The sequence below is a fragment of the Ornithodoros turicata genome, chromosome 1 (genome assembly GCF_037126465.1).
Source record: "Ornithodoros turicata isolate Travis chromosome 1, ASM3712646v1, whole genome shotgun sequence".
Lineage (NCBI taxonomy): Eukaryota > Metazoa > Arthropoda > Arachnida > Ixodida > Argasidae > Ornithodoros > Ornithodoros turicata.
Window position 1 is genome coordinate 213,536,679 of NC_088201.1, and position 21,088 is coordinate 213,557,766.

Genomic DNA, 21,088 nt, shown 5'->3' on the forward strand with positions numbered 1-21,088 from the left:
CTTGAGGGCGCTGAGCTAAAACAGTGGCTTGAGGTTCAAGAGGCTAAATGGCACGCGGCAGAGAGAAAAAGGCGCGCAGCCGATAGAGAGGCCGCGAAAGAAGCAGCAGAACTTCGTAAGGCCGAAGCCGGGTTAGTAGATATAAAACTGAAATCGCTGGAGCTCAAAAATGCACGTCCGACGCCCGCCACCGGGCCGGCAGCTTTAAATGACCCCTTTCTAGGGTTACAGAAGGGAATGGCCCCCTTCGACGAGCGTAAAGATGACCTTCACGCGTAGTTGCTAAGGTTCGAGCGTGTAGCGCGAAGTCAAAAATGGCCCCAGAGCTATTGAGCAGCGTCCCTAGGCATGTGCCTGACAGGGGAGGCACTGGGGGTGTATTCACGAATCGCACCCGAAGATTATGGTGATTATGAAAAGGTGAAAGCCGCACTGTTGAAGAGATTCAGGTAAATGCCGAAGGCTTCAGAGAGAAGTTTCGTACAATACAGCCAGAAGAGGGAGAATCTGGATCTCAGTTTGCCACACGGCTATGTAGTTATTTTGACCGATGGATTGAATTCTCCCAAGTTAAAGAAGGGGATTTTCAAGCTCTTCGCAACCTCTTCATAAGAGAGCAATTCCTGTTGGACTGCTCAAGTACCGACGCGTTTCTCTCAAGAAAAATAAATTAAACACTCTGAAAGAGGTTTCCGAAGCCGCAGACGATTTCATGGAAGCCCACTGTACTCATATTTTGGCTCCGAAGCGCGGAGAGCTCCAGAGAGGTTGGAAGTCCACACGGATATATCGAGAGGCCAAGATTTGGCAAGGCAGGGAAAGGCCATTGGAGGAGAACAGTCTGACAGAACCAGCAGCGGTAACCCTACACGGGAGGGAAAGCCTCCGACTAAGTGCTACCTTTGTGGGAGTATAGGACATGTTGCAAATCAATGCAGGAGCGTTTGGCACAAGAGAGGCGATGACAGCCGGTGCATCAAGTGTGGCCTATTAGGACATAAGGCAGACGCCTGCAGGGGCACGACTGATGGACAGGTGAACAATTCGAGAATGCAAAGCTCGTGTTTCGTGGCTACTGAACCAAGGGATTTAAACAAAAACATAGAAAACGGCTACGTCGAACTCCGAAGTGGTGAGAAAGTCCCGGTTGTGAACGCATTCCTGTCAAATAAAATAAAAGCCCTCGCCACGGACTTGCCAGTCGTCGAAGGCAGGGTAGGAGAGGAAATGGTGTCAGTTTTAAGGGATACCGGAAGTAACACAGTTGTTGTTAGGAAGTGTCTTGTGCGACCTTCTCAATACACCGGGCAATTTGGCCGTGTTTACCTCGTGCACGGCGAAATGAAGCGACTGCCCGAGGCAAGAATACAGGTGAAGACGCCATACTTATCTGGCAACGTTACGGCCAAGGTAATGGAGGCACCGTTGTACGAACTCATCCTTGGAAACGCAAGAATCAAGAATTCGGAGCCTTCACAGAACAGTCGACAGCTGACGACGGGGTCGCGGCGACTTCAGGATCCATGGAAACCCTACACTCTTAAAAATGAACTTCACCACATAGCACGCTCTGAGCCAACCATTGTCCCGAATGACAACGTTCTCGCCCTAGATTTGTTGAAAACGGGAGGCGGAGCCTATTTTGTGCCATTATGCACGGCACAGAATAGGCTCCGCCTCCCGTTTTCGACGAATCAGAGGCGAGAACGTTGTCATTCAGGATGATGGTTGGCTAAGAGCGTGCTATGCGGTGAAGTTCATTTCTAAGAGTGTAGGGAACACACCAGAAACCACACAGTGCGAGATGGTCGACTTGTCACAGCATCGGGCCTTGGAACCCGACAACGAGGACTAAGGATCAGCAGCAGCTGTCGTCACCACAAGTCAAAACGGGGCTACTAAGAGACCGCCGCCAAGGTTACGTGTTCCAAATATTGAAGGCAGACCGACGGACGTTGCTACACTTATAAAAGCACAAGAGGAGGACCCCACACTGCGAACCTGTTACGACAAAATAGGGCAGGAACAGCGATGCCACAACACCAATAGAACTTTCGAGTTCGTGGAGGAAAGCGGCATCTTATACCGGAGGTACTACGACGAACCCGGGCACATGCAGCAGCAGCTAGTGGTACCAAAGCAGTATCGGAACGCGGTTCTACGACTCGCTCATAAGGGAATCCTGGCAGGGCATCTAGGAGCGAAGAGGACAACCGACCGAATTCTGACAGATTTTTTTCTGGCCTGGGCTACAGGCTGATGTTGGTCGTTTTGTCCGATCGTGTGATCGCTGCCAGAGGACAACCCCAAAAGGAAGAATCGCGAAAGCTCCATTCCAGTGCATGCCCAAGATCGACGCCCCGTTCCAGAGAGTAGCGGTCGACATGATCGGGCCCATTTCGCCTCCATCACGGGCGGGCTGCCGTTACATCTTGACTCTCGTCGATTTTGCGACGCGCTACCCCGATGCCGTTGCACTTAAATCCACTGACACCGAAAGTGTTGCGGAAGGATTGGTGGAAATCTTTTCAAGAGTGGGTATTCCCCGGGAGGTTCTCAGTGATAGAGGCAGCAACTTCGTGTCCAAACTAATGCAAGAAGTCGGGAGGCTCCTTTGGATTAAACAAATTCAAACCACCCCGTATCATCCGATGGGAAATGGTTTGGTCGAGCGTTTTAATGGGACCTTGAAGAGTATGCTGCGCAGGATGTGCGAAGAAAGGCCTATCGACTGGGACAGGTACCTGGCAGCGTTGCTCTTCGCGTATTGTGAAGTCCCGCAAGAGAGCCTTGGGTTCTCTCCATTTGAGATGTTATACGGAACACACGTCCGGGGGCCCCTGACGGTTTTGAAGGAACTATGGACCCGAGCTGATCTTCCAGAAGAGACGAAGACAACGTACGAATACGTTCTAGAATTAAGGAACCGGCTTGAGTCGACCTGCAAGTTAGCGCACGAGTCACTGGATAGGGCAGGAGCAAGGTACCGGCAGTATTACAAGAAGAAGGCGAGGGACCGAAATAGCACAACCGGGGACAAGGTACTAGTACTGCTTCCAACCGACAATAACAAATTACTTATGCATTGGAAGGGTCCATTCCCCGTCACACAGAAAAAAAGACCGGTCGACTATGAAGCAAAGCAGCATTTGTAATAATGGTGGTCGGCATCAATGGACGCTGGAAGTTGCCCCTTGGCTATTTTCTTGTTGATGGCTCGGGTGGTGAACAGCGTGCAAGTCTTGTTTCTCAGGGCCTCACCCATGTCCATGACAATTGGGCCACCATTGTTTCCCTGACGTGTGATGGTGCACCAGCTCACTTCACAATGTTTAGGAGCTTGGGATGCAGCTTTAGTGACACCGAAAAAATGAAGACGACCTTTCCACACCCCTGCACTGGTGAGCCGATTGCAGCGTTCATGGACCCGTGCCATATGCTTAAGCTTGTCAGGACACTCTGTGACAAGAAGGTCATAATTGATCCAGCTGGGAGGATGGTTTCTTGGCACTACATAGACAAGCTGCACCAGATCCAGAGGGACCAAGGTCTCCACCTGGCCAACCATCTCCGTGCTGCACACATCAACTGGCGCAAACAGCCAATGAAGGTTAGCTTGGCAGCCAAGGTTTTGAGTACATCCGTCGCAGATGCTCTGGCCGAGTGCCGTTGAAACCATGTACAGGGCTTTGAGGGGTCTCAGGCGACAGAACAGTTTCTAAGACACATCAATGATATCTTTGACGTGCTGAATTCCCAGAGCATTCATCAGAAGAACTTGAAATAACCACTAAACAGCAGCAACATTGGAAGGGTGACATGCTTGTTCGAATTAGTGCAACAGTACTTGTCCAACCTCAGAGAGTACCCAAATGGACCTAAGACTCTCAACACAAAATTCTGAGGAATCAAACATTGACGACACTACTGACCATGATTATTGCCTGGACCCAGGACGAATAACAGACATTGCTGGAAGGGCAATCACCTACATTGCGGGTTTCGTTGTGCGCCAGTTGCAGAAGTCCTTGATGTGTAGCGCATGCTCAGACGTTCTACCTATAAACGCAAGTGATTCATCAACATACTCCTTAATTCATCGCAAGAGCAGAGGAGGACTGTTATTTCCTTCAGACGGAGTAGTCAAGATTGCAAGAAAATGTGAGAAAGTTGTCCGTCACGTCATCTCTCGAAACCAATTATCCACGGCAAACCTTTCTCAGGCACTAATTGCAGAGGTTGTTCATGACCTGCATGACCAGGACGTCTTTCCATCTGTCCACGGCCACATGTTTGAAAGTTCACCTCTTGATAACCACCTTGCCCACCTTATCAAATCAGTAGCACATAGATATATCAAAATAAGGCTGCACCTTGCTGGCAAAGAAGTGTCCCAAAACATGCACGTACAGAGGGTCCGGCAAATGTACACAAAGTTAACACAGTTTAAGGGACAGTAGATACGTTCAGTAGTGGGAGTGCAGGCTGTGCAGCTAACCGTACCATAAACGGTGCGGAATGTGTCCACAAAAGCAGCGCCCTGCCAGCTGTGCCAGATTTCTCGCTTCCCTTCTGTAACCACGGTACGCTCAGCGCCCGGATACCTATGTACAGGGTGTGTGCTATAAAAGATCAGTCACATTTTTGCGCGTGACGCCATATCTACTTGACAGACAGACTTCTGCTGCCACACACTGAATAATTTATGCCAGAGAAACGTACGAAAAAATCGTGGTTACCAGCCACTGCGCAACAAAAGAAATACGACCACGCAAACTTCATGTTTTTTCTATGCGCAATACCCATGGATGGAGGCAAATGTTTGTGTGGTCATATTTATTTTGTTACACAGTGCTAGGTAACCACAAATTTTTCGTAGGTTCCTCTAGCATAGATTCTTTAAGCCTGTGCGTAATAGAAGTACGCGTCAAGGAGGTATCACGTCTTGCACAAAAATGTGACCGACCTTTTATAGCACACACCCTATATCTTACATTTCAAATATACGTTCTTAGATTTCTTTGTGCACTCGTATGTATATATTTACATGACCACGACTTGAGCAGACTACTTTATTTTATTGACATCTTTCATCGCATTAAACAGTAATCGTGTTGTTCACTTACGTCACACGAACTGAGGAAGATGAAATCCTTGTTTAATCACCGTCTTCTTCAAAGACTGTCCACAATGTTGCTTTGCGGTATGCTCGGGGTAAGTAATCTACTTTTGAGCAGCTTCAACGTCCGTCTTGTGTTTCCCTCGTGATAGCAATTTGCTTGCCCACAACAAATGGCGGCACTAAAGACCCGCAAATTTACATTGGCTGGCCGGCCGAGTCACGTGATAACCTCTGACGTCACTTCTGCCACACCCTTAGTCGGCGAGAAAAGCACACTGCGCACCCTCCTTAGCTTTCCTTCCTCCATGCCTCTAATCATAGCTCAAGGTCAGGCAGCAACCCCCTTGATCTCGACGGCTCCGCGGTTCCGAGGAGGAAACCGTCACTTCCATAAAGGAGAGCAAGGAGGGCGAAAAAAAAAAAAAGCGAGCATAAAAATTTCTCCCGCTCGCCAAACAGGCGTCACAGATCGGGAGCGCTTCGCCTTTACACATTCCGCAAGATCGTGTACAAAACATGAAAGAGGAACAGCCCAAGTAGAACCTTGAGGTACACCAGACGTAGGCACATAAATATCCCGAAGCACACTGGAAACAGAAACATAAGAGGAACCCAGCAGTAAGTAGCAATCAAAAAACCATATCGGAGAGTCGCAAATCTGCGCATAAGCAGGTCATATGGTTCATCAAAGGGAGCGCCTTCGACACACCAAAATAGATTACATCAGCCAGACAACGAGAGTGAGGGACAGGTGCAACAGTGGTCATTAACTGGACCACGTCAGTCTGCTTGGTGATTGTATGCTATTCTACGTTTGAAAAATTTAATAAATTTGAACAAATTTTGAATGAAAATAGTTCATTCAAAAACCTTCCAAAATTGCACGATATGCTGTCAGCCCTGGAATTCTTTACAAGCCACACACTCTTAAAAATGAACTTCACCGCATAGCGCGCTCCTAGCCAACCATAATCTCGAATGATATCGCTATCTGCCCTGGTTTGTTGAAAACGGGGGACGTACGCCTTTTCTGTAACAATTATGAACAGCATAAGCGTCACAAAAATGGCGTACGCCTCCCGTTTTCAACAAATCAGGGCAGATAGCGATACCATTCGAGGTTATGGTTGGCTAGGAGCGCACTATGCGGTGAAGTTCATTTTTAACAGTGCACACTAGCAGACTTGTGGACAGTGACAACTAATGAAGACTTGCACTGATTTGGGAATCTAATGCACTTGAGCTACAAGTTGAATAGACGGTCGCGCACAATAACTACAGAATAATTTTTATATCAGAAGAAATCATTTTGAAAAGCGATTAAAGCGAAAACCGTTAAAAGCGATCATGACATGTCCTACGCAAACAGCGTTACCTTAAAGGGGCACTAAAATGCAAAAACAACTTGTTCTCAAATGCAAGTCCGTGTTTCAATTAGTATAATACAAGCAAAATTAGTTCACACAGCGCTGCCGTTCAGGAGAAAAACGCAGTGAAAACAGAGCTGTCACTGGCGGCAACGAATGGTATCCAGAGGAAGCGACGATTGGCGGCATCCAATGAGACAGCAGGACAAGCGCGCGCTTACCTATCGACGCCATGCGGATATGGAACGGGTCCGATCGTAGTGTTCCTATACATGTGCGGCATGATGCGCACTGCATCATTTGTCAACACCGACTCACTGAAGTGTAGCTTACATCAGTACGCGTTAGTAATGGAATCAAAGTTTTCAATTATGATAACAAGTACCAAATTAACATACCATGGAACGTGGTTCGAAGTGAACCTGTTTTTGCATTTTAGTGCCCCTTTAGGAGGGCAGCAGCAACCATCTTAGTTTGTGTACTAATGTACTTTGTTGATTAAGTTTTAATTATTGAATAGCTAAGTCGTCTGTACTTAGCGCCGGCACCATATATATACGTAAGTACGTTTGAAAAAGTCCGCAGTATGCTTCAAGGAAGGCTGCAGAAGCGCCATCAGGGTTGCGTGCAGTCGTTGGATTAAACTCGAATTGCAGCGCGGATACTCTACTCAGTGATCAGGAGTAGAAGGAAATTTTCAGCGAAGTACGAGTACGTAAAAGCGGCAGGTTGACTTAAGCAAGCAGGGTTACGATACACAGATGCAAAGTGAGTCGCAAAAAATTCGACACAGTTAAGGGATCGGACGGCACCATGTTGCCGTCATGAAATGAAAGCATAGCACGATACGGATAAATTGGAGCTGTAAGGACAAGGGACATAAAGAACACACCACAATTCTTCGTATATAGATATGTACCAACAGGCCCACCCAGCCCTTCTAATAAAGCATAGTACCACGGTCACGTTCACCATGTTTATGTCGCTTTCATAATTTCCATGGGTTATAACATACGTCATCCTCACCCACTGTGCAGGCAAACCCCAAGTGGGTGGGCAAACTTAAGGAATTGCAACAAAGCGCCACGGTTTATTGGTGGTTATTATTAATAGTATTATAAATATAGATGTCCTACCTACACAATCGCGGGCTGAGCTCGAATACGACATGTTGAGAACCAATTGGTGAGCTGACGTCTGAGGAACACTTGTGAGCGCCGTCGCATCTTCAAATGCAGTCACAACGGAGACAGGATTCGGTGTCCGTGTGACAAGCATTTCCCACTTCGTTGTAACCTTCGCAATACAACCAACGAAAGGGGATGCTCACCGTGAAATCGCATGCACTCGTGTGAGCGTCGCGTCGCTCGCTTCTAGGAGCAAACTGTGTGTATATGTTTTACGAGTTCGAACTTGGTCAGCGAGCTCAACGATTTGGACTCTGTACGCAAGGTGAATATTTGTGTCAGACTATTGAGCCAGTACGATATTTCAAATAAATATGTATTTTGTACAAAATTTGCCTAGTTGTTCTGGAATACGGAATAACGAGCGTCGGGCATGAAAACCAGTACAAGTAAAAGCCGATGGTAGCCAGTACCGGGCTGAAAGGCGAGCCAAACTGAGAGACTTCTGATTGGTCGAATGGTAGGCATTATAGTTCATTTTCATTGGTTGCATGCCCAGTGTTGCCTGAATTATCTCAAACTATGGGCTCTATGGGGAGCTGTGGGAGAATGGTCCAGCCAGCCCTATCATCTAAGATAATTATTTCATATTGATACTATTGGAAAGCTATCATTTGAAGATCGGAAATCATTGGAAAGATCGTAAGTTAGATCTAATTGAACGCTTACTTATAGATCGACAACTTAGAGATCAGTAATATACTAAAAATAAGAATGGAAATAAGAGAATTGATAGAAGAATAGCAGAGGGGAGAACCTGGCAATGTTCCTTGGAAATTGAAATATGCTCTTTTTTTCTGTTGCGACATCCATTGGAGACAATGCAAGCAGAGTCAAAGCGGCAGGTGCAGTACGCGATAGGACTTCTTTTCAAACTCTCTCACTCTTTCTTCGAAATTATTTATAAAACAATAAAGGCACGACACCAGTGGGTAACACATCTTTAAAAAAAAGAGACAGATTATCTGAGGTGTATGCTATTATTAATATTCGAACCGATGAACTGAACAAGCACATCACAGGATGGATGGAGCCTACCAACCAACGCCTTATATTATTTCGTTCAAGTTAGTTATTCCCTATTCATATTAAGGAGAGCTATCAATTCGCATCGATCAATTCAAAGAGCATAACTTCGATGGACATGTCGTTATAGATAAGCAAGGTTAGAGATCAGCATTGCCGTGAAATCCATTGAAGACAATGCACGCTGTGTCAAAGCGATAGATACACAACACACTCGTTTTTGCCAACTCTCTCACGACTTCTTCGAAGCCAATGGGAGAATGTAGACTATAAATTTACAGATCGCGGTCTCATGACATGTTTAGCCATTTTCCCCAATTATACTCGCTATCACCCATATCTTAGCCTCATACATATTGGGACACTGGCAGTTTCATTTGACACTTTGTGTTCATATCTGGCGGGATTTGAAAACAACTTCAATGTGAACACCCCCAAAATAGACAAGTATTGTCGTCTGACCATGATATGTTGTAAGAATAACTACGCTACACATCACGACGAGAAAAAAAGAAGACATATAACGATTTAGTTAATTAATTATTTAACTAAATAAATTTAACTAAATTAATGAAATTAATTTAGATGGCATGGCACGAGTGGGTGACGTTTGCAAAAAAGGGAGCGAGAGCCAATTTTTAATGTCTCTTCTCCCTGGAAGAAAGATACCAGGTGTCTCTTCTGCTTTTCATTTCTTTTCAAAGGGATGACCTTGTTTGCCACGGAAACGACAGCGTACGATAGACGCACATCAAGAAAGAGACAAGAAAATGAAACAAGCTGAAACTTCTTCAATGTGACTAGTGTGTGACTATTCGCCAATGTGACTATTCGCCAATAAATTCGCGCAAATGAAACTACTGATTCTCCGATTATATATTTTTACTGGGTGACTCCAACAACGATATAACTGCTTCCCTTCGACAGTGGGACTCCATATACAGAATGATTTCGACCAATTGTTCGATCGAGGCTGTATATGTTTTTGGCCTGCGAGGAATTGTTAGTTCCCTCTCTACTCGAGAGTGAACTTGTTGCTTGCTGATCATACATTCTGTGTTATTAATCGCGAACAATTCGATGTGTCAAAAGCTGCCTCGAGAAAATAGGTTTATATATTTGATAGCTGAATAAAGTACGTGCTTGATAGTGTATATCAAGCACGTACTATATAGTGTATATGTAGCGGCACCTGCTGACAACGACGAGCCCTGTCTCTGCCCTGCTCGTGCTGACTGTTCGTGCGATAATTCGTTAGTTGAGATCCGGCACTCACACAGTAAAGTGGTTGTTGCCTTTGTCTCCTTTATTGTCGTGCGTGTAGCTTCTCGACAATCTGGTGACCCGAACACTGAATGCCGATGCCTGATCCTCCTGCCTCTATGCCACTGCTCCGATCGGGTACCGACACCTCAGCGGCAGCCACAGCTGCGGCGCAGATTGCTCAACGCAGCACCACAGAAGCTCTCGGCGGTCCCGAAGATTCTATTCGTCTCCGTTTTCCGCCGTTCTGGACCCAAGACTCCGAGCTCTGGTTTGCCCAAATCGAGCGGCAGTTCGACGCCCGCCGCGTCACTTCCCAAGCCACCAGGTTCGGACATGTCGTCAGCGCTCTGCCCATGGATGCCGCTGCCGAAATTCGTGATATCATTCTCCGTCCGCCGGCAGAAGCGCCGTATGATACCCTGAAACGGGAATTGCTCGCCCGTACTACTCTCTCTACTCATCGACGTCTTCAACAGCCCCTTAGCGCTGAGGAGTTGGGCGACCAGAAGCCGTCTCAGTTACTCCGCCGCATGGGCCATCTCACAGGTGACACACCTCTCGACTCTACCATCCTGCAAGAACTCTTTCTCCACCGCTTGCCATCCGACATTTGGGTGGTCTTAACCGCAGCCGGCGAGATGACGTTGGGCGACATGGCGCGGCTGGCGGATCGTATCCTCGACCTACGCTCAGACTCCGTTGCAAGCGTTACCCACTCCGTTCATGCATACGGCAATCCGGACCCCGTACCTCCCCCGGCTCACACGGTGCCGCCCATTCCGGCCATCACACCTTTTGCCGAGTATCCTGATGGTCAGCGCTCTATCTCAAGTCTTTCCGTCACTGTCAACACCCTACAATCCAGCGTTGATCGGCTCACACAGCTTGTAACTGGATTGACCACTCTGGTTGCCTTTACAACCGCGTGACAACATCGATCGCCTTCACCGCACTACCGGGATCACCGTCGCCGACACACTCGCTGGCCGGACGATACCGCTCTCCATCTCCAGCTCAGTCTTCACCTTACTGTTGGTGCCACGCCAAGTTCGGTCCCCGGGCCCGTAACTGTCAACCACCATGTACGTGGCCGGGAAACCACAGCACCGGCAACTGAACGCGGCCGAAGTCGCTGGGCCTGATAACAGCCGCCTCTTTTACGTCAACGACACCATCAATCCTCTTCGCTTTCTCATCGACACTGGCGCTGAAGTCAGTATCATTCCACCCCATCCTTCGGACCGTCATCGCACTTCTCAGCATTCATTGCAAGCTGTAAATTATTCACCAATTAGATGTTTCGGTGAGCGATCCCTCACCCTGAACTTGGGCCTGCGTCGGAACTTTCAATGGATCTTCATCATAGCCGACGTCTCTGATGCCATCATCGGTGCGGACTTCCTCAAGCACTTCGATTTCATGGTCGATGTGAAGGGACGACGCCTCATTGATAACGGCATGCGCCTATCTGTCCGCGGACTTCGTGCCTTCTGTAACCCCATTGGCCCTGTCTTCACCCGCCCATCGGCACCTGTGCAGTTCCGTGACATCCTTAAGGATTTCCCCGACATCGCCCGTTTGCCACCTACAGATGCACCCCCTCTCCATACCACCACGCACCACGTCCTCACCAGAGGCCCCCGGTGCATGCAAAGCCTCGCCGTCTTCCGCCTGATCGCCTTGCGATCGCCCGTCGCGAGTTCGACCATCTCCTCGCCTTGGGTTACATTCGTCCGTCCAGCAGCCCATGGGCTTCGGCATTGCATATGGTGCCCAAAAAGGACCCGGGAGATTGGCGACCGTGTGGGGATTATCGGGCGCTGAACGCTGTCACCATACCCGACCGTTACCCTTTACCACATCTTCACGACTTCGCCGCAAATCTCCACGGTGCATCACACTTTTCCAAGATCGATCTTATAAAGGCTTACCATCAGATCCCCATGGAGCCCAGTGACATTCCGAAGGCCGCAATCACGACCCCGTTCGGCCTCTTCGAATACGTTCGAATGCCCTTCGGTCTTCGCAACGCTGCGCAAACTTTCTAAAGATTCATTGACGAGGTCCTTGGCGGTCTGCCTTATTGTTTCGCCTACCTCAACGATATTCTGGTGGCTAGTTCCACTCCTGAGGACCACGCCGAACACCTCCGCCAATTGTTCCAGCGTCTACGTCAGCATGGCATCAATCCGGCTAAATGCGAACTCGGTGTTCCTTCCCTCGCCTTCCTCGGCCATCGCATTGACAGTTCCGGCATCACCCCTCTGCGGCAGAAGGTTGACGCCATTGACCGCTTTCCCCGTCCTACCACACGGCGGAAGCTTCGTGAATTTCTGGGCTTGGTGAATTTTTATCGCCGCTTCATACCGCACTGCGCGCACACCATCAAGCCGCTCTGTCATTTGCTGGGTGGCCCTGGCGGTCCGTCGAAAACCATCGAGTGGATGCCATCCGCTGACCAAGCTTTCTGGAAGATAAAGGAGGATATCGCCTCCGCTTCATTCTTGGCTCATCCCATCCCAGACACTTCACTCGCACTCTTCGTGGATGCCTCTTCAGAAGCCGTTGGGGCCGCTCTGCACCAGCTCGGCCCGCACGACCAGTTACAGCCGCTGGGTTTCTTTTCAAAACCCATCAAGCCCGCCGAAGCACGGTACAGCACTTTCGGGCGCGAGCTGTTGGCGGTGTACCTGGCTATCAAACATTTTCGCCACCTTCTCGAGGGACGCCAGTTCATTGTTTATACCGATCGCAAACCTCTCACCTACGCAATCACATCTGCATCTGCTTCTCACTCGCCCCGAGAGATCCGTCACCTGGCCTACATCGCCGAGTTTACGACCGACATCAGGCACGTTCCTGGTCATGCTAACGTCGTTGCGGGCGCTCTCTCTCGAGCTCACATTGGCCCACCATCTGTCACCAGACATTGACTATGTTGAGCTTGCAGAAGCGCAAGCGAACGACCCCGACATGCCTGCCATGGTTCAGTCATCCCCGTTCCTCGACATCCACAAGCTTCCCTATCCTGGAACCTCGAGCCTCTTGTTATGCGACACCTCTACAGCTACCCCACGTCCTCTGGTTCCCCACGACTTCCGTCGCCAAATCTTCAACCGCTACCACTCTCTGCATCACCCCGGCATCAAGTCGACGCAGAGGCTCATTGGCACCCGCTTCGTCTGGCCGTCCATGATTCGGGACATCCGCCAGTGGGCTCCGAATTGTTTGGCCTGTCAGCGTTCCAAGATCCAGCGCCATACGACATCCCCGTCGATGCCCTCTCCCACCCCTGATGCCCGCTTCCGCCATGTACACTTAGATCTGGTGGGTCCTCTTCCTCCGTCGGCCGTCTACGCCTACCTCTTCACCTGAATTGACAGGTACATCCGGTGGCCTGAAGCGGTACCTATCAATGATATCACGGCTGAGACAACCGCTCTCGCGTTCCTGTCCTCCTGGGTGGTGCGTTTTGGAGCTCCCGCCGTTATCATGACCGATCGCGGACGCCAATTCACGTCCCGCCTCTTCGCCGACGTCTGCAGATTCCTTGGCGCTCGCCATCACTTCACCACGGCCTACCATCCAAGGGCCAACGGACTGGTCGAACGGTTCCATGGCACGCTCAAGACCGCTTTACGTGCCGCTGAAGACCCGACCCATTGGGTCGAGCGCTTTCCTTTAACGCTCCTTGGTATTCGAGCAACCTCCAAGGCAGACTGTGGCGTTGCACCATCCACCCTGGTCTTCGGGTCTGCCTTGCGTCTCCCAGGGCAGTTCTTCGACGCAGCGACTTTAGCCCGGACCGCACACGACCCTCTTCACTTCGCCACACGCCTCGAAGAACATGTGGCTGAGTTTCGCTCGCCAGTCCCGCGCCATTCATCTTCTCGTCCGATATCCGTGCACCCAGACCTTTCCACCGCCACCCATGTCTTCCTTCGCCACGACGCCATCCGCCGTCCACTCCAGCCTCCTTACGACGGCCCCTTCCTGGTGCACTCAAGGCAAGACAAGGCCCTTACCCTCATATTTCCGGTTCGTCTCGAGGTCGTATCCATAGACCGCGTCAAGCCGGCATTCCTGGACACTTCTCCAGCACCGACCCCTCGGCTCCTGTTCCCTCGCCCTTTACCCCCGCAAGCTGCCCTGACAGCTCCGCGGTGCGTCCATTGGGCTCCAGACTCCTCGCAAATTCACACCTTTCCCGCTTCGTACCCATCCGGGAATCTGCGGTGACGACTGACGACCCAGCCGTGCGCGGCCTTCCCGACTTCCGCCACGTCTTCCGGCCTTGCCTTTGTCAACCTCCTGTCTAGGCGGGGGACCCTTGTAGCGGCACCTGATGACAACGACGAGCCCTGTCTCTGCCCTGCTCGTGCTGACTGTTCGTGCGATAATTCGTTAGTTGAGATCCGGCACTCACACAGTAAAGTGGTTGTTGCCTTTGTCTCGTTTATTGTCGTGCCTAGACTTCGCGACATATATCAAGCACGTGTATATTGCTTTGCAGCAAGTTGTATCGTCTCGAAGCGAGTGGAATACTCAAACAGTTTCACTCGTTTTTCCGTGTCCGTCCGATTAGTAAAATGAAGGATGTACCTTAAAACAAAATAAAATAAAATAAGAATCGACTCTATGAAGCGTGGAATATCGTTCCTTTGGAGTTCCCCAGATGACTTGATTTGGACGATTATTCACTAGAGGTTCAAACAGCACAATATTCGTCTCAACTTGAAATGGTTGTTCCACTAAATGTGTCCGCTTGACTGGTGTTAAGCTAACTTTGATAGGTTCTTTCCAGCAAGGTATGCTTTCTGATTAGATGGAGTTATCCAGTCTGGCTCTCTCTTTTAACCATAAATTCATTATTTTGATGTCGAACACTTTTTTCTTGAAGTGACCTTGCAACTGACGAATCCTTCGTTTGCTGTCCTTGTCCTGAGTAGTATGGAATAATTAACTTGAACGAAATAATATCAGGCGTTGGTTGGTATGCTCCTTCTATCCTGTGAAATGCTGTTCAGTTCGTCGGTTCGAATATTAATAATAGCATACACCTCAGATAACCTGTTTTTAATTTAAAGATGTGTTACTAACTCGAGTGTCTATTTTTTTAGAAGTAATTTCGAAGAAAGCTGGGAAATAAGTTCTAGCGTGCAGTACGTCTGTCGCTTTGACATTGCTTGCATTGTCTCCAATGGATGTCGTAACAGAAAGAAAACAAAAGAGCACGTTTCAATTCCCAAGAAAAAATAGCAGGTTCTCCAATCTTCTATCCTTCTATCAATTATCTGATTTTTATTGTTATTTTAGTAGATTGCTCATCTCTATGTTGTCGATCTATAAGTAAGCATTCCGTTAGATCTGAATTACCATCTTTCATGTGATAGATTCGAATGATAGCTTCCCAATAATATCAATATGGAATAATTATCTTGGATGATATAATATAAGGCATTGGTTGGTGTGATTTATCCATCCTGTGGTGTGCTGTTCACGTAATCGATTTCTAATAAAAATAGCATAGAATAATGAATTCCTTACACATACCTGCTTTGCGAATCGTTCACATGTTCCTACATGTTGGTACATGTAACTACACTCGACTATTATGAATATGAAATAATTAATTCTCTTGTGAGTATCGGTATAGCTTGAAATGGGATTTTATTTACACGTGTTGTCTAGAATGTCTTATTGGAATGCTTTGTCTGCGTGTGGACATTAAGTCTATCCGCTTGTTCTCCTGTAAATGCATGATTTCTATCTTTGACTATTTATAATCATTGCTAAGATTGGTTGCAGGTCCATCTATCGGTGTCGCTCGTCAAAAGCATAGAGGATACATATTTGAATATTCGATGTCCTCTATTAAAAAAATGCAATTTGTTTGTCATCGTACGGATTGAAAACCTCTTAATTTAACTAAAAGCTATGTTCTTGACGTAAAACAATTGTCGCTAGCTTTGATTTCATTCTTGAGATAGCAAAACAGTGGTGGTGGTGGTGGTTCGTTTCGATATATTGCTTGAGTCTCACTCCCCTGTAGATTTCTTGATGACTGCCTAATATACTGTGATGGACTTGTTGTGGGTGGTCGGTTTCTATGATAAAGAATAATTATTGCTGGCATGTATTTTGATTTTTGAGATTGTAAAAATAGTTGGCGTATAGAAAAATAAGCGATTGGTTTGCAGGACACATCGCTGGGGATTGGTTCCTCTGTCGCTGAATAATTACAGTTAGCTCTGATTTTATTCCCTATATGTGATAGAAAGTGTGGTGTGTGGTGTGGTGTGCTTGCCTGCATGTCATACGATGCCAATTAAAGTTTCACTTCATACATTCGAATTGGTAACTGATTCTAAATAGTTAACCTGGATGAAATAACGTCATGTATTGTTTGGAGTGCTTTAATCCATCCTGTGCTGTGTTGCTCAGTTGATTGATTAGATTAACATGAGCAACGTATTATGACAAATGATTGTCATCGTATTGCTTGAGAATGTCTTATTGAAACTAAAAGCTGTGTCCTTGACATAGTGGTTGTCGTCGTTTCTTTTCATAGATTGCATGCGTATAACTTCTCTGCCATCTTGAGTCCCTGACATTATTCTTTAGATGCTATAAAAATTGTGTGTCGATAGGAAAACATTTTACTTTGTGGGAATCCTACTGCCTCTTCTAGGCAGGCGAAACCCACAACCAGGACCCGCCGTCCGTTTACCGGCGAAAGGAGGTACTACACGAACAACACGTAATACAAAGGCAACGATTTATTACATACTAGCGAACGCAGGAAAGAACACGAGCGATACCAACAGTTCCCTGCCAGTTCCTCAAACAGCCGTCTGCCTGGTCCGGGGAAAAAGGAGCCTCTCCCTAAGCTAGGCCATGAGCCTCGTTTTTAACCGTTTTGGCCCCGCCCGCTGTATGCCCTTGCCTAGAACTTCGGCACGTTTCACGCCAGCCACCTCCGTTCGCGACAGTTATCAGTCCTTTGATAACAAGAGTTCCACAACTTGTACAGTTGTGCTTGTCGACACATCGTACGAACCCCCATGAAGTTTCAGTCGATAGATTCGAATTGGTAGCTGAATATCGAATAATTAGCCTCGATAAAAATATATAATGTGTTGTATATTCTGCTTTATTCATCCTGTGCTGTGTTGTTCAGTCGATCGTTTGGAATAATATTGGCAACATACCATAATAATTAATTGCCAACATGTTGATTGAGAATCGCTTATTTGAACTAAAAGTTGCGCTTTTCACATATTATAATTATACCTTGCTATGATTTTTATTCCTCACATAGTAACTAGCGTTGGTGGTTGTTGGTTTGATAGACCGCTTCAGTCTCACCTGTGTCAATTCTTTGATGACTGAAATAATATGATACAGGAGATTGACTGTATCTGGTCAGCTATTCTGATAAAGAATAATTAGTGCCAGCATTGATTTTCATTCTTAGATATTAAAAAAAAATAGTTGTAATATAGAAAAGTGAGTGTTCGGTGATGACCTATTGCTGGGACGGTTGACATAGAAAAATTATTGCTAGTTCCGACTTTATTCTCTAGATATTATAGAAATTGTAGAGGTATGTACGTTGCACGCTGCCGTTATTCTTTAGAATGTCGATTCGATGCTGTGTCAGGTTGGCAGTGTCATGTAACATCAATTGAAGAAATACAGGGTGTCTCACGTAACGCGTCAAAAATTATATTTAAAAATCTACGTGCCAGAAAATTACGGGGTCAACGGCATTCACCTTCAGACAGTTTTTGCCGTCGTGTGAGATCACTTTTATGAATTTTTCGCTATGGGAAATTTAATTTCCCGAATTAAAGTCCGGAAATTGCCTAGTCAACCTAACATTTTTTCAACAGATTCGAGAAGCAGGGATCGCGTTTAGCCCACTACCGAAAAATCCATTGCGTGGTACAAAAGTAAGGAGCGAAAAAAGAAATTGGAAAATCCGCTTTTTCTGACGCGCGTATTTCGACGGCGCACGAAATCGGTGGCACAGATGCGATGAGAGAAGGATATGCCCCTGCCCAGATGATAAACAGAACACTGAAAAAAAATGAAAAAAAGAAAATAAGAGGAAAGGGAAAAGAAGTGCAAATACTTGTGCCTATGTTCCCAATGTGTCATAGGTTAATGCCACATAAGTCTCATTTCCACACAAATGAGTGTGTCTGTACCTGATGACGTACGCAAGAGCACGAAGTTTGGGTAATTGGTATCTTGACATATTGTCCTGTCTGTGCAGGAGATAGCACATCTGCATACGATATAGACTCCGGAAGCGGAACAATATGCACGGTACCTTGTCAAGCACGTGTGACGGTGTTTGATCGTGGCGTGTTTATGTGTCAGTGCAGCTGATTCGTTCTTTCTGTTTTTTTTTTTTTCAAACCTGTTCATTAAAGGTGACATTGTTTTCCTCGTCTGGTCTGAATAAAATATTCCGTTAGTTGTGAGTAAGCAGCCGTGACGTCTACTTCGTGTGTTCCCTGTGCTGTCTATTGCCGCATTCAACAATATCTCTGTTCTCCCATATGCGTTTGATTCTCCTGTCATATTTTCTTTCACAACATCCCGTGATTTTTCGGAAGGGCTCCCGGGACATTCGGACGTGCAAAATTGGCCGAGATCGTAAGATTTCACGATTTGGGACATCCTGATCGACAGCCCCAGTCACGATGCAGTGGAACTCATGCATGCACTCCCCGTTTTTATTATGCACTTACCATATCCTTTGAAGGAGAGGTTTTTCTTTGCGGTATGTGGAAGGGCGAGAACCGCAAGCGGAAATTATTGGTTTTCAGGAAAAGACACACAGGGCTCGATTTGACGAAAAGGGTCGTTCAGAAACGTGGGAATCCCTACTCTGCATTCTCAGAGAAAACGGTAACAGAAGGGAACAAAATGAGGATTTGATACCTTCGTGAATAAAGATGGTGTATTGGCGACTGACTCCCCAGAACGACATTGATTGCACAATATACGTTGGTAGAAGTCGCAAGGGCTCACTGGAGCTTCATTGATGACTAGACACGTCTGGTGAATATCAGTTGTAGACGAGCGTGATCGAGCAAGCGCGTCGTTCATAAAGTTCGCACCTGCGTGATTCAAGCTCCAAAGTCCCTGCCGTGTTACTCGACCAATGTCAATTTCCGAGAAACGATTTATGATGTCGGGACATGCGCGGACTAGAAAAAAAAAGGATTTTTTTCTCTAAAGGCAGAGTAGAACACCCGTAACGCGAGATCAAATGCTGGCTCTCGCCAAAAAACCCAGGCGCGCTTCGGCGCTTGTAGAGGCGACGCGTCAGTAAATAAATAAAAAAAATAAAATTGTCGTTTTGAGGAAGCATAATGTCATGTCTGACAGCTTCCGCACCTCACCATCTGCTCATTAAAACATACTCGACAAGCAAATTTAGCACGCATTGTGGGATGTTCGCAGATTTTTCTCAGAGAGTAAAGTACCAGAAACTTCCTCTTTAAACCTGGACATGTACATACGTGCGGTTTAGAAGGATATCATTAACGCCTACAATGAATCATCCAACCGGAAATCGAAACCAAATCTAACGCCAGCTGAACAGAGCAGCCTTTCTGATCTTCAGAATCGTAGCAACTTAGTTATCAAAAAAGCTGATAAAGGCGGTGCAATCGTGGTAATGGACAAAAACAATTATGTTAACGAAGGTCTTCGACAACTATCGTGCACATCATTTTACAAACTCGGGACACTTTACAAAAACGGGAAGGTTGCCAAATTTGGGATGGTAAAAGACCTAATTGTTTACCGAACTGAGGTGTTCGTAGTTCGGGTCACCAAATGTAGAGGACGGTGGCCTATCTCCATGGCCGCGCCTGTGTAACTGAAGCGGGTGCTCCATGCGCGTGGCCATCCTTGTCGTTGTCCAGCGTCCGCTACAATACTAAACTTGCCATCCCTTACAGCCAGGCACTTCGGTACAGGCGTATCTGTTCCAGTGACGACGACCTGAGCAGCAATCTAGCTGAACTTAAACAAACATTCATCGATCGCCAATTCCCACCTAATTTGGTTGACGACGCTCTAAACAGAGCCCGCAAAGTAGATCGCAAAGCCCTGTTCCGAAACCAGAAACGCATGATTGATAATAGTTCCGTAAACCTCATTTTAACATTTAGCAGCATATTCCAAGCGTTAACAGTATACTAAACCGTCACCACAGCATCCTTCTCCAATCAGAGCGCATGGGACAAATTTTCCCTCAGCCACCGCGGGTTACGTACAGACGCCCACGTAACCTGCACGATAATCTAGTTAGCTCTAAGGTTAGCCAGCCAGCACATCCGGGAACCGGTTGCCGCCCGTGCGACGGTCGCAGGTGTCAAATATGCAAATGAATGCAAAGCGCCCAAGTACTTAAAAGCACTAATTCTAATTTTTCCGTCAAAATTAATGGTGACTTTGACTGTAATTCATCTAACGTCATTTATGTCATTCAGTGCGACATGTGACAAGCACAATACGTGGGTCAGACCAAAACATCATTTCGGATCAGGTTCAACAACCACCGGTCTGACGTTACAAAAAAGCCAAACCTCCCGGCCTCTCGTCATTTCAAACAACCAGGTCATTCCCTATATAATGTGTCACTTTTCATTCTCCAGTCAAATTTTAGCTCACATCGGTGCAGAGAACAATGCGAATCCTATCTCATTCACAAATTCCAATCAACCATTAACGAAGATCTCGGAGCACTGTCAACGGTAAGACTGGCCGCCTAGTTGAGCTTGTTTCTTTTTCCCTCTTTTTTTTTTCAGCAAAGTCCGAAGCAGCACTCACCCTGCCTAGGAATGTTTTTCCCCGAATACGGAGAGGGACCAAAGGAGAATGACCTCACAACCCGGACTTGACCTTCTGGAATATTCCCATCAGGTCCCCCAAGGTCGCCATTTTCCCATGTATTTGTTCCTATCCCGATGCGTGCAATGCCGGAGGCCGCCCTTAGATACCCCATTGTTACCAGACGTTGGCTTGCGTGGGTTGTAGCGCGCTAAAGATCCACTTGAAGCACAATCCAAGCCAGGCCAAGTCACCGAAGGAGA

General features: G+C 47.1%; 1 protein-coding gene across 1 annotated transcript; it reads left to right on the forward strand.

Moving 5' to 3' along the window:
- The first annotated feature begins 13,460 nt into the window (after positions 1-13,460).
- On the forward strand, positions 13,461-14,207 carry LOC135394381 (uncharacterized). The gene has a single exon (XM_064625105.1). It carries the CDS (start codon positions 13,461-13,463, stop codon positions 14,205-14,207), a length of 747 nt encoding a protein of 248 aa, XP_064481175.1.
- Positions 14,208-21,088: the final 6,881 nt, after the last annotated feature.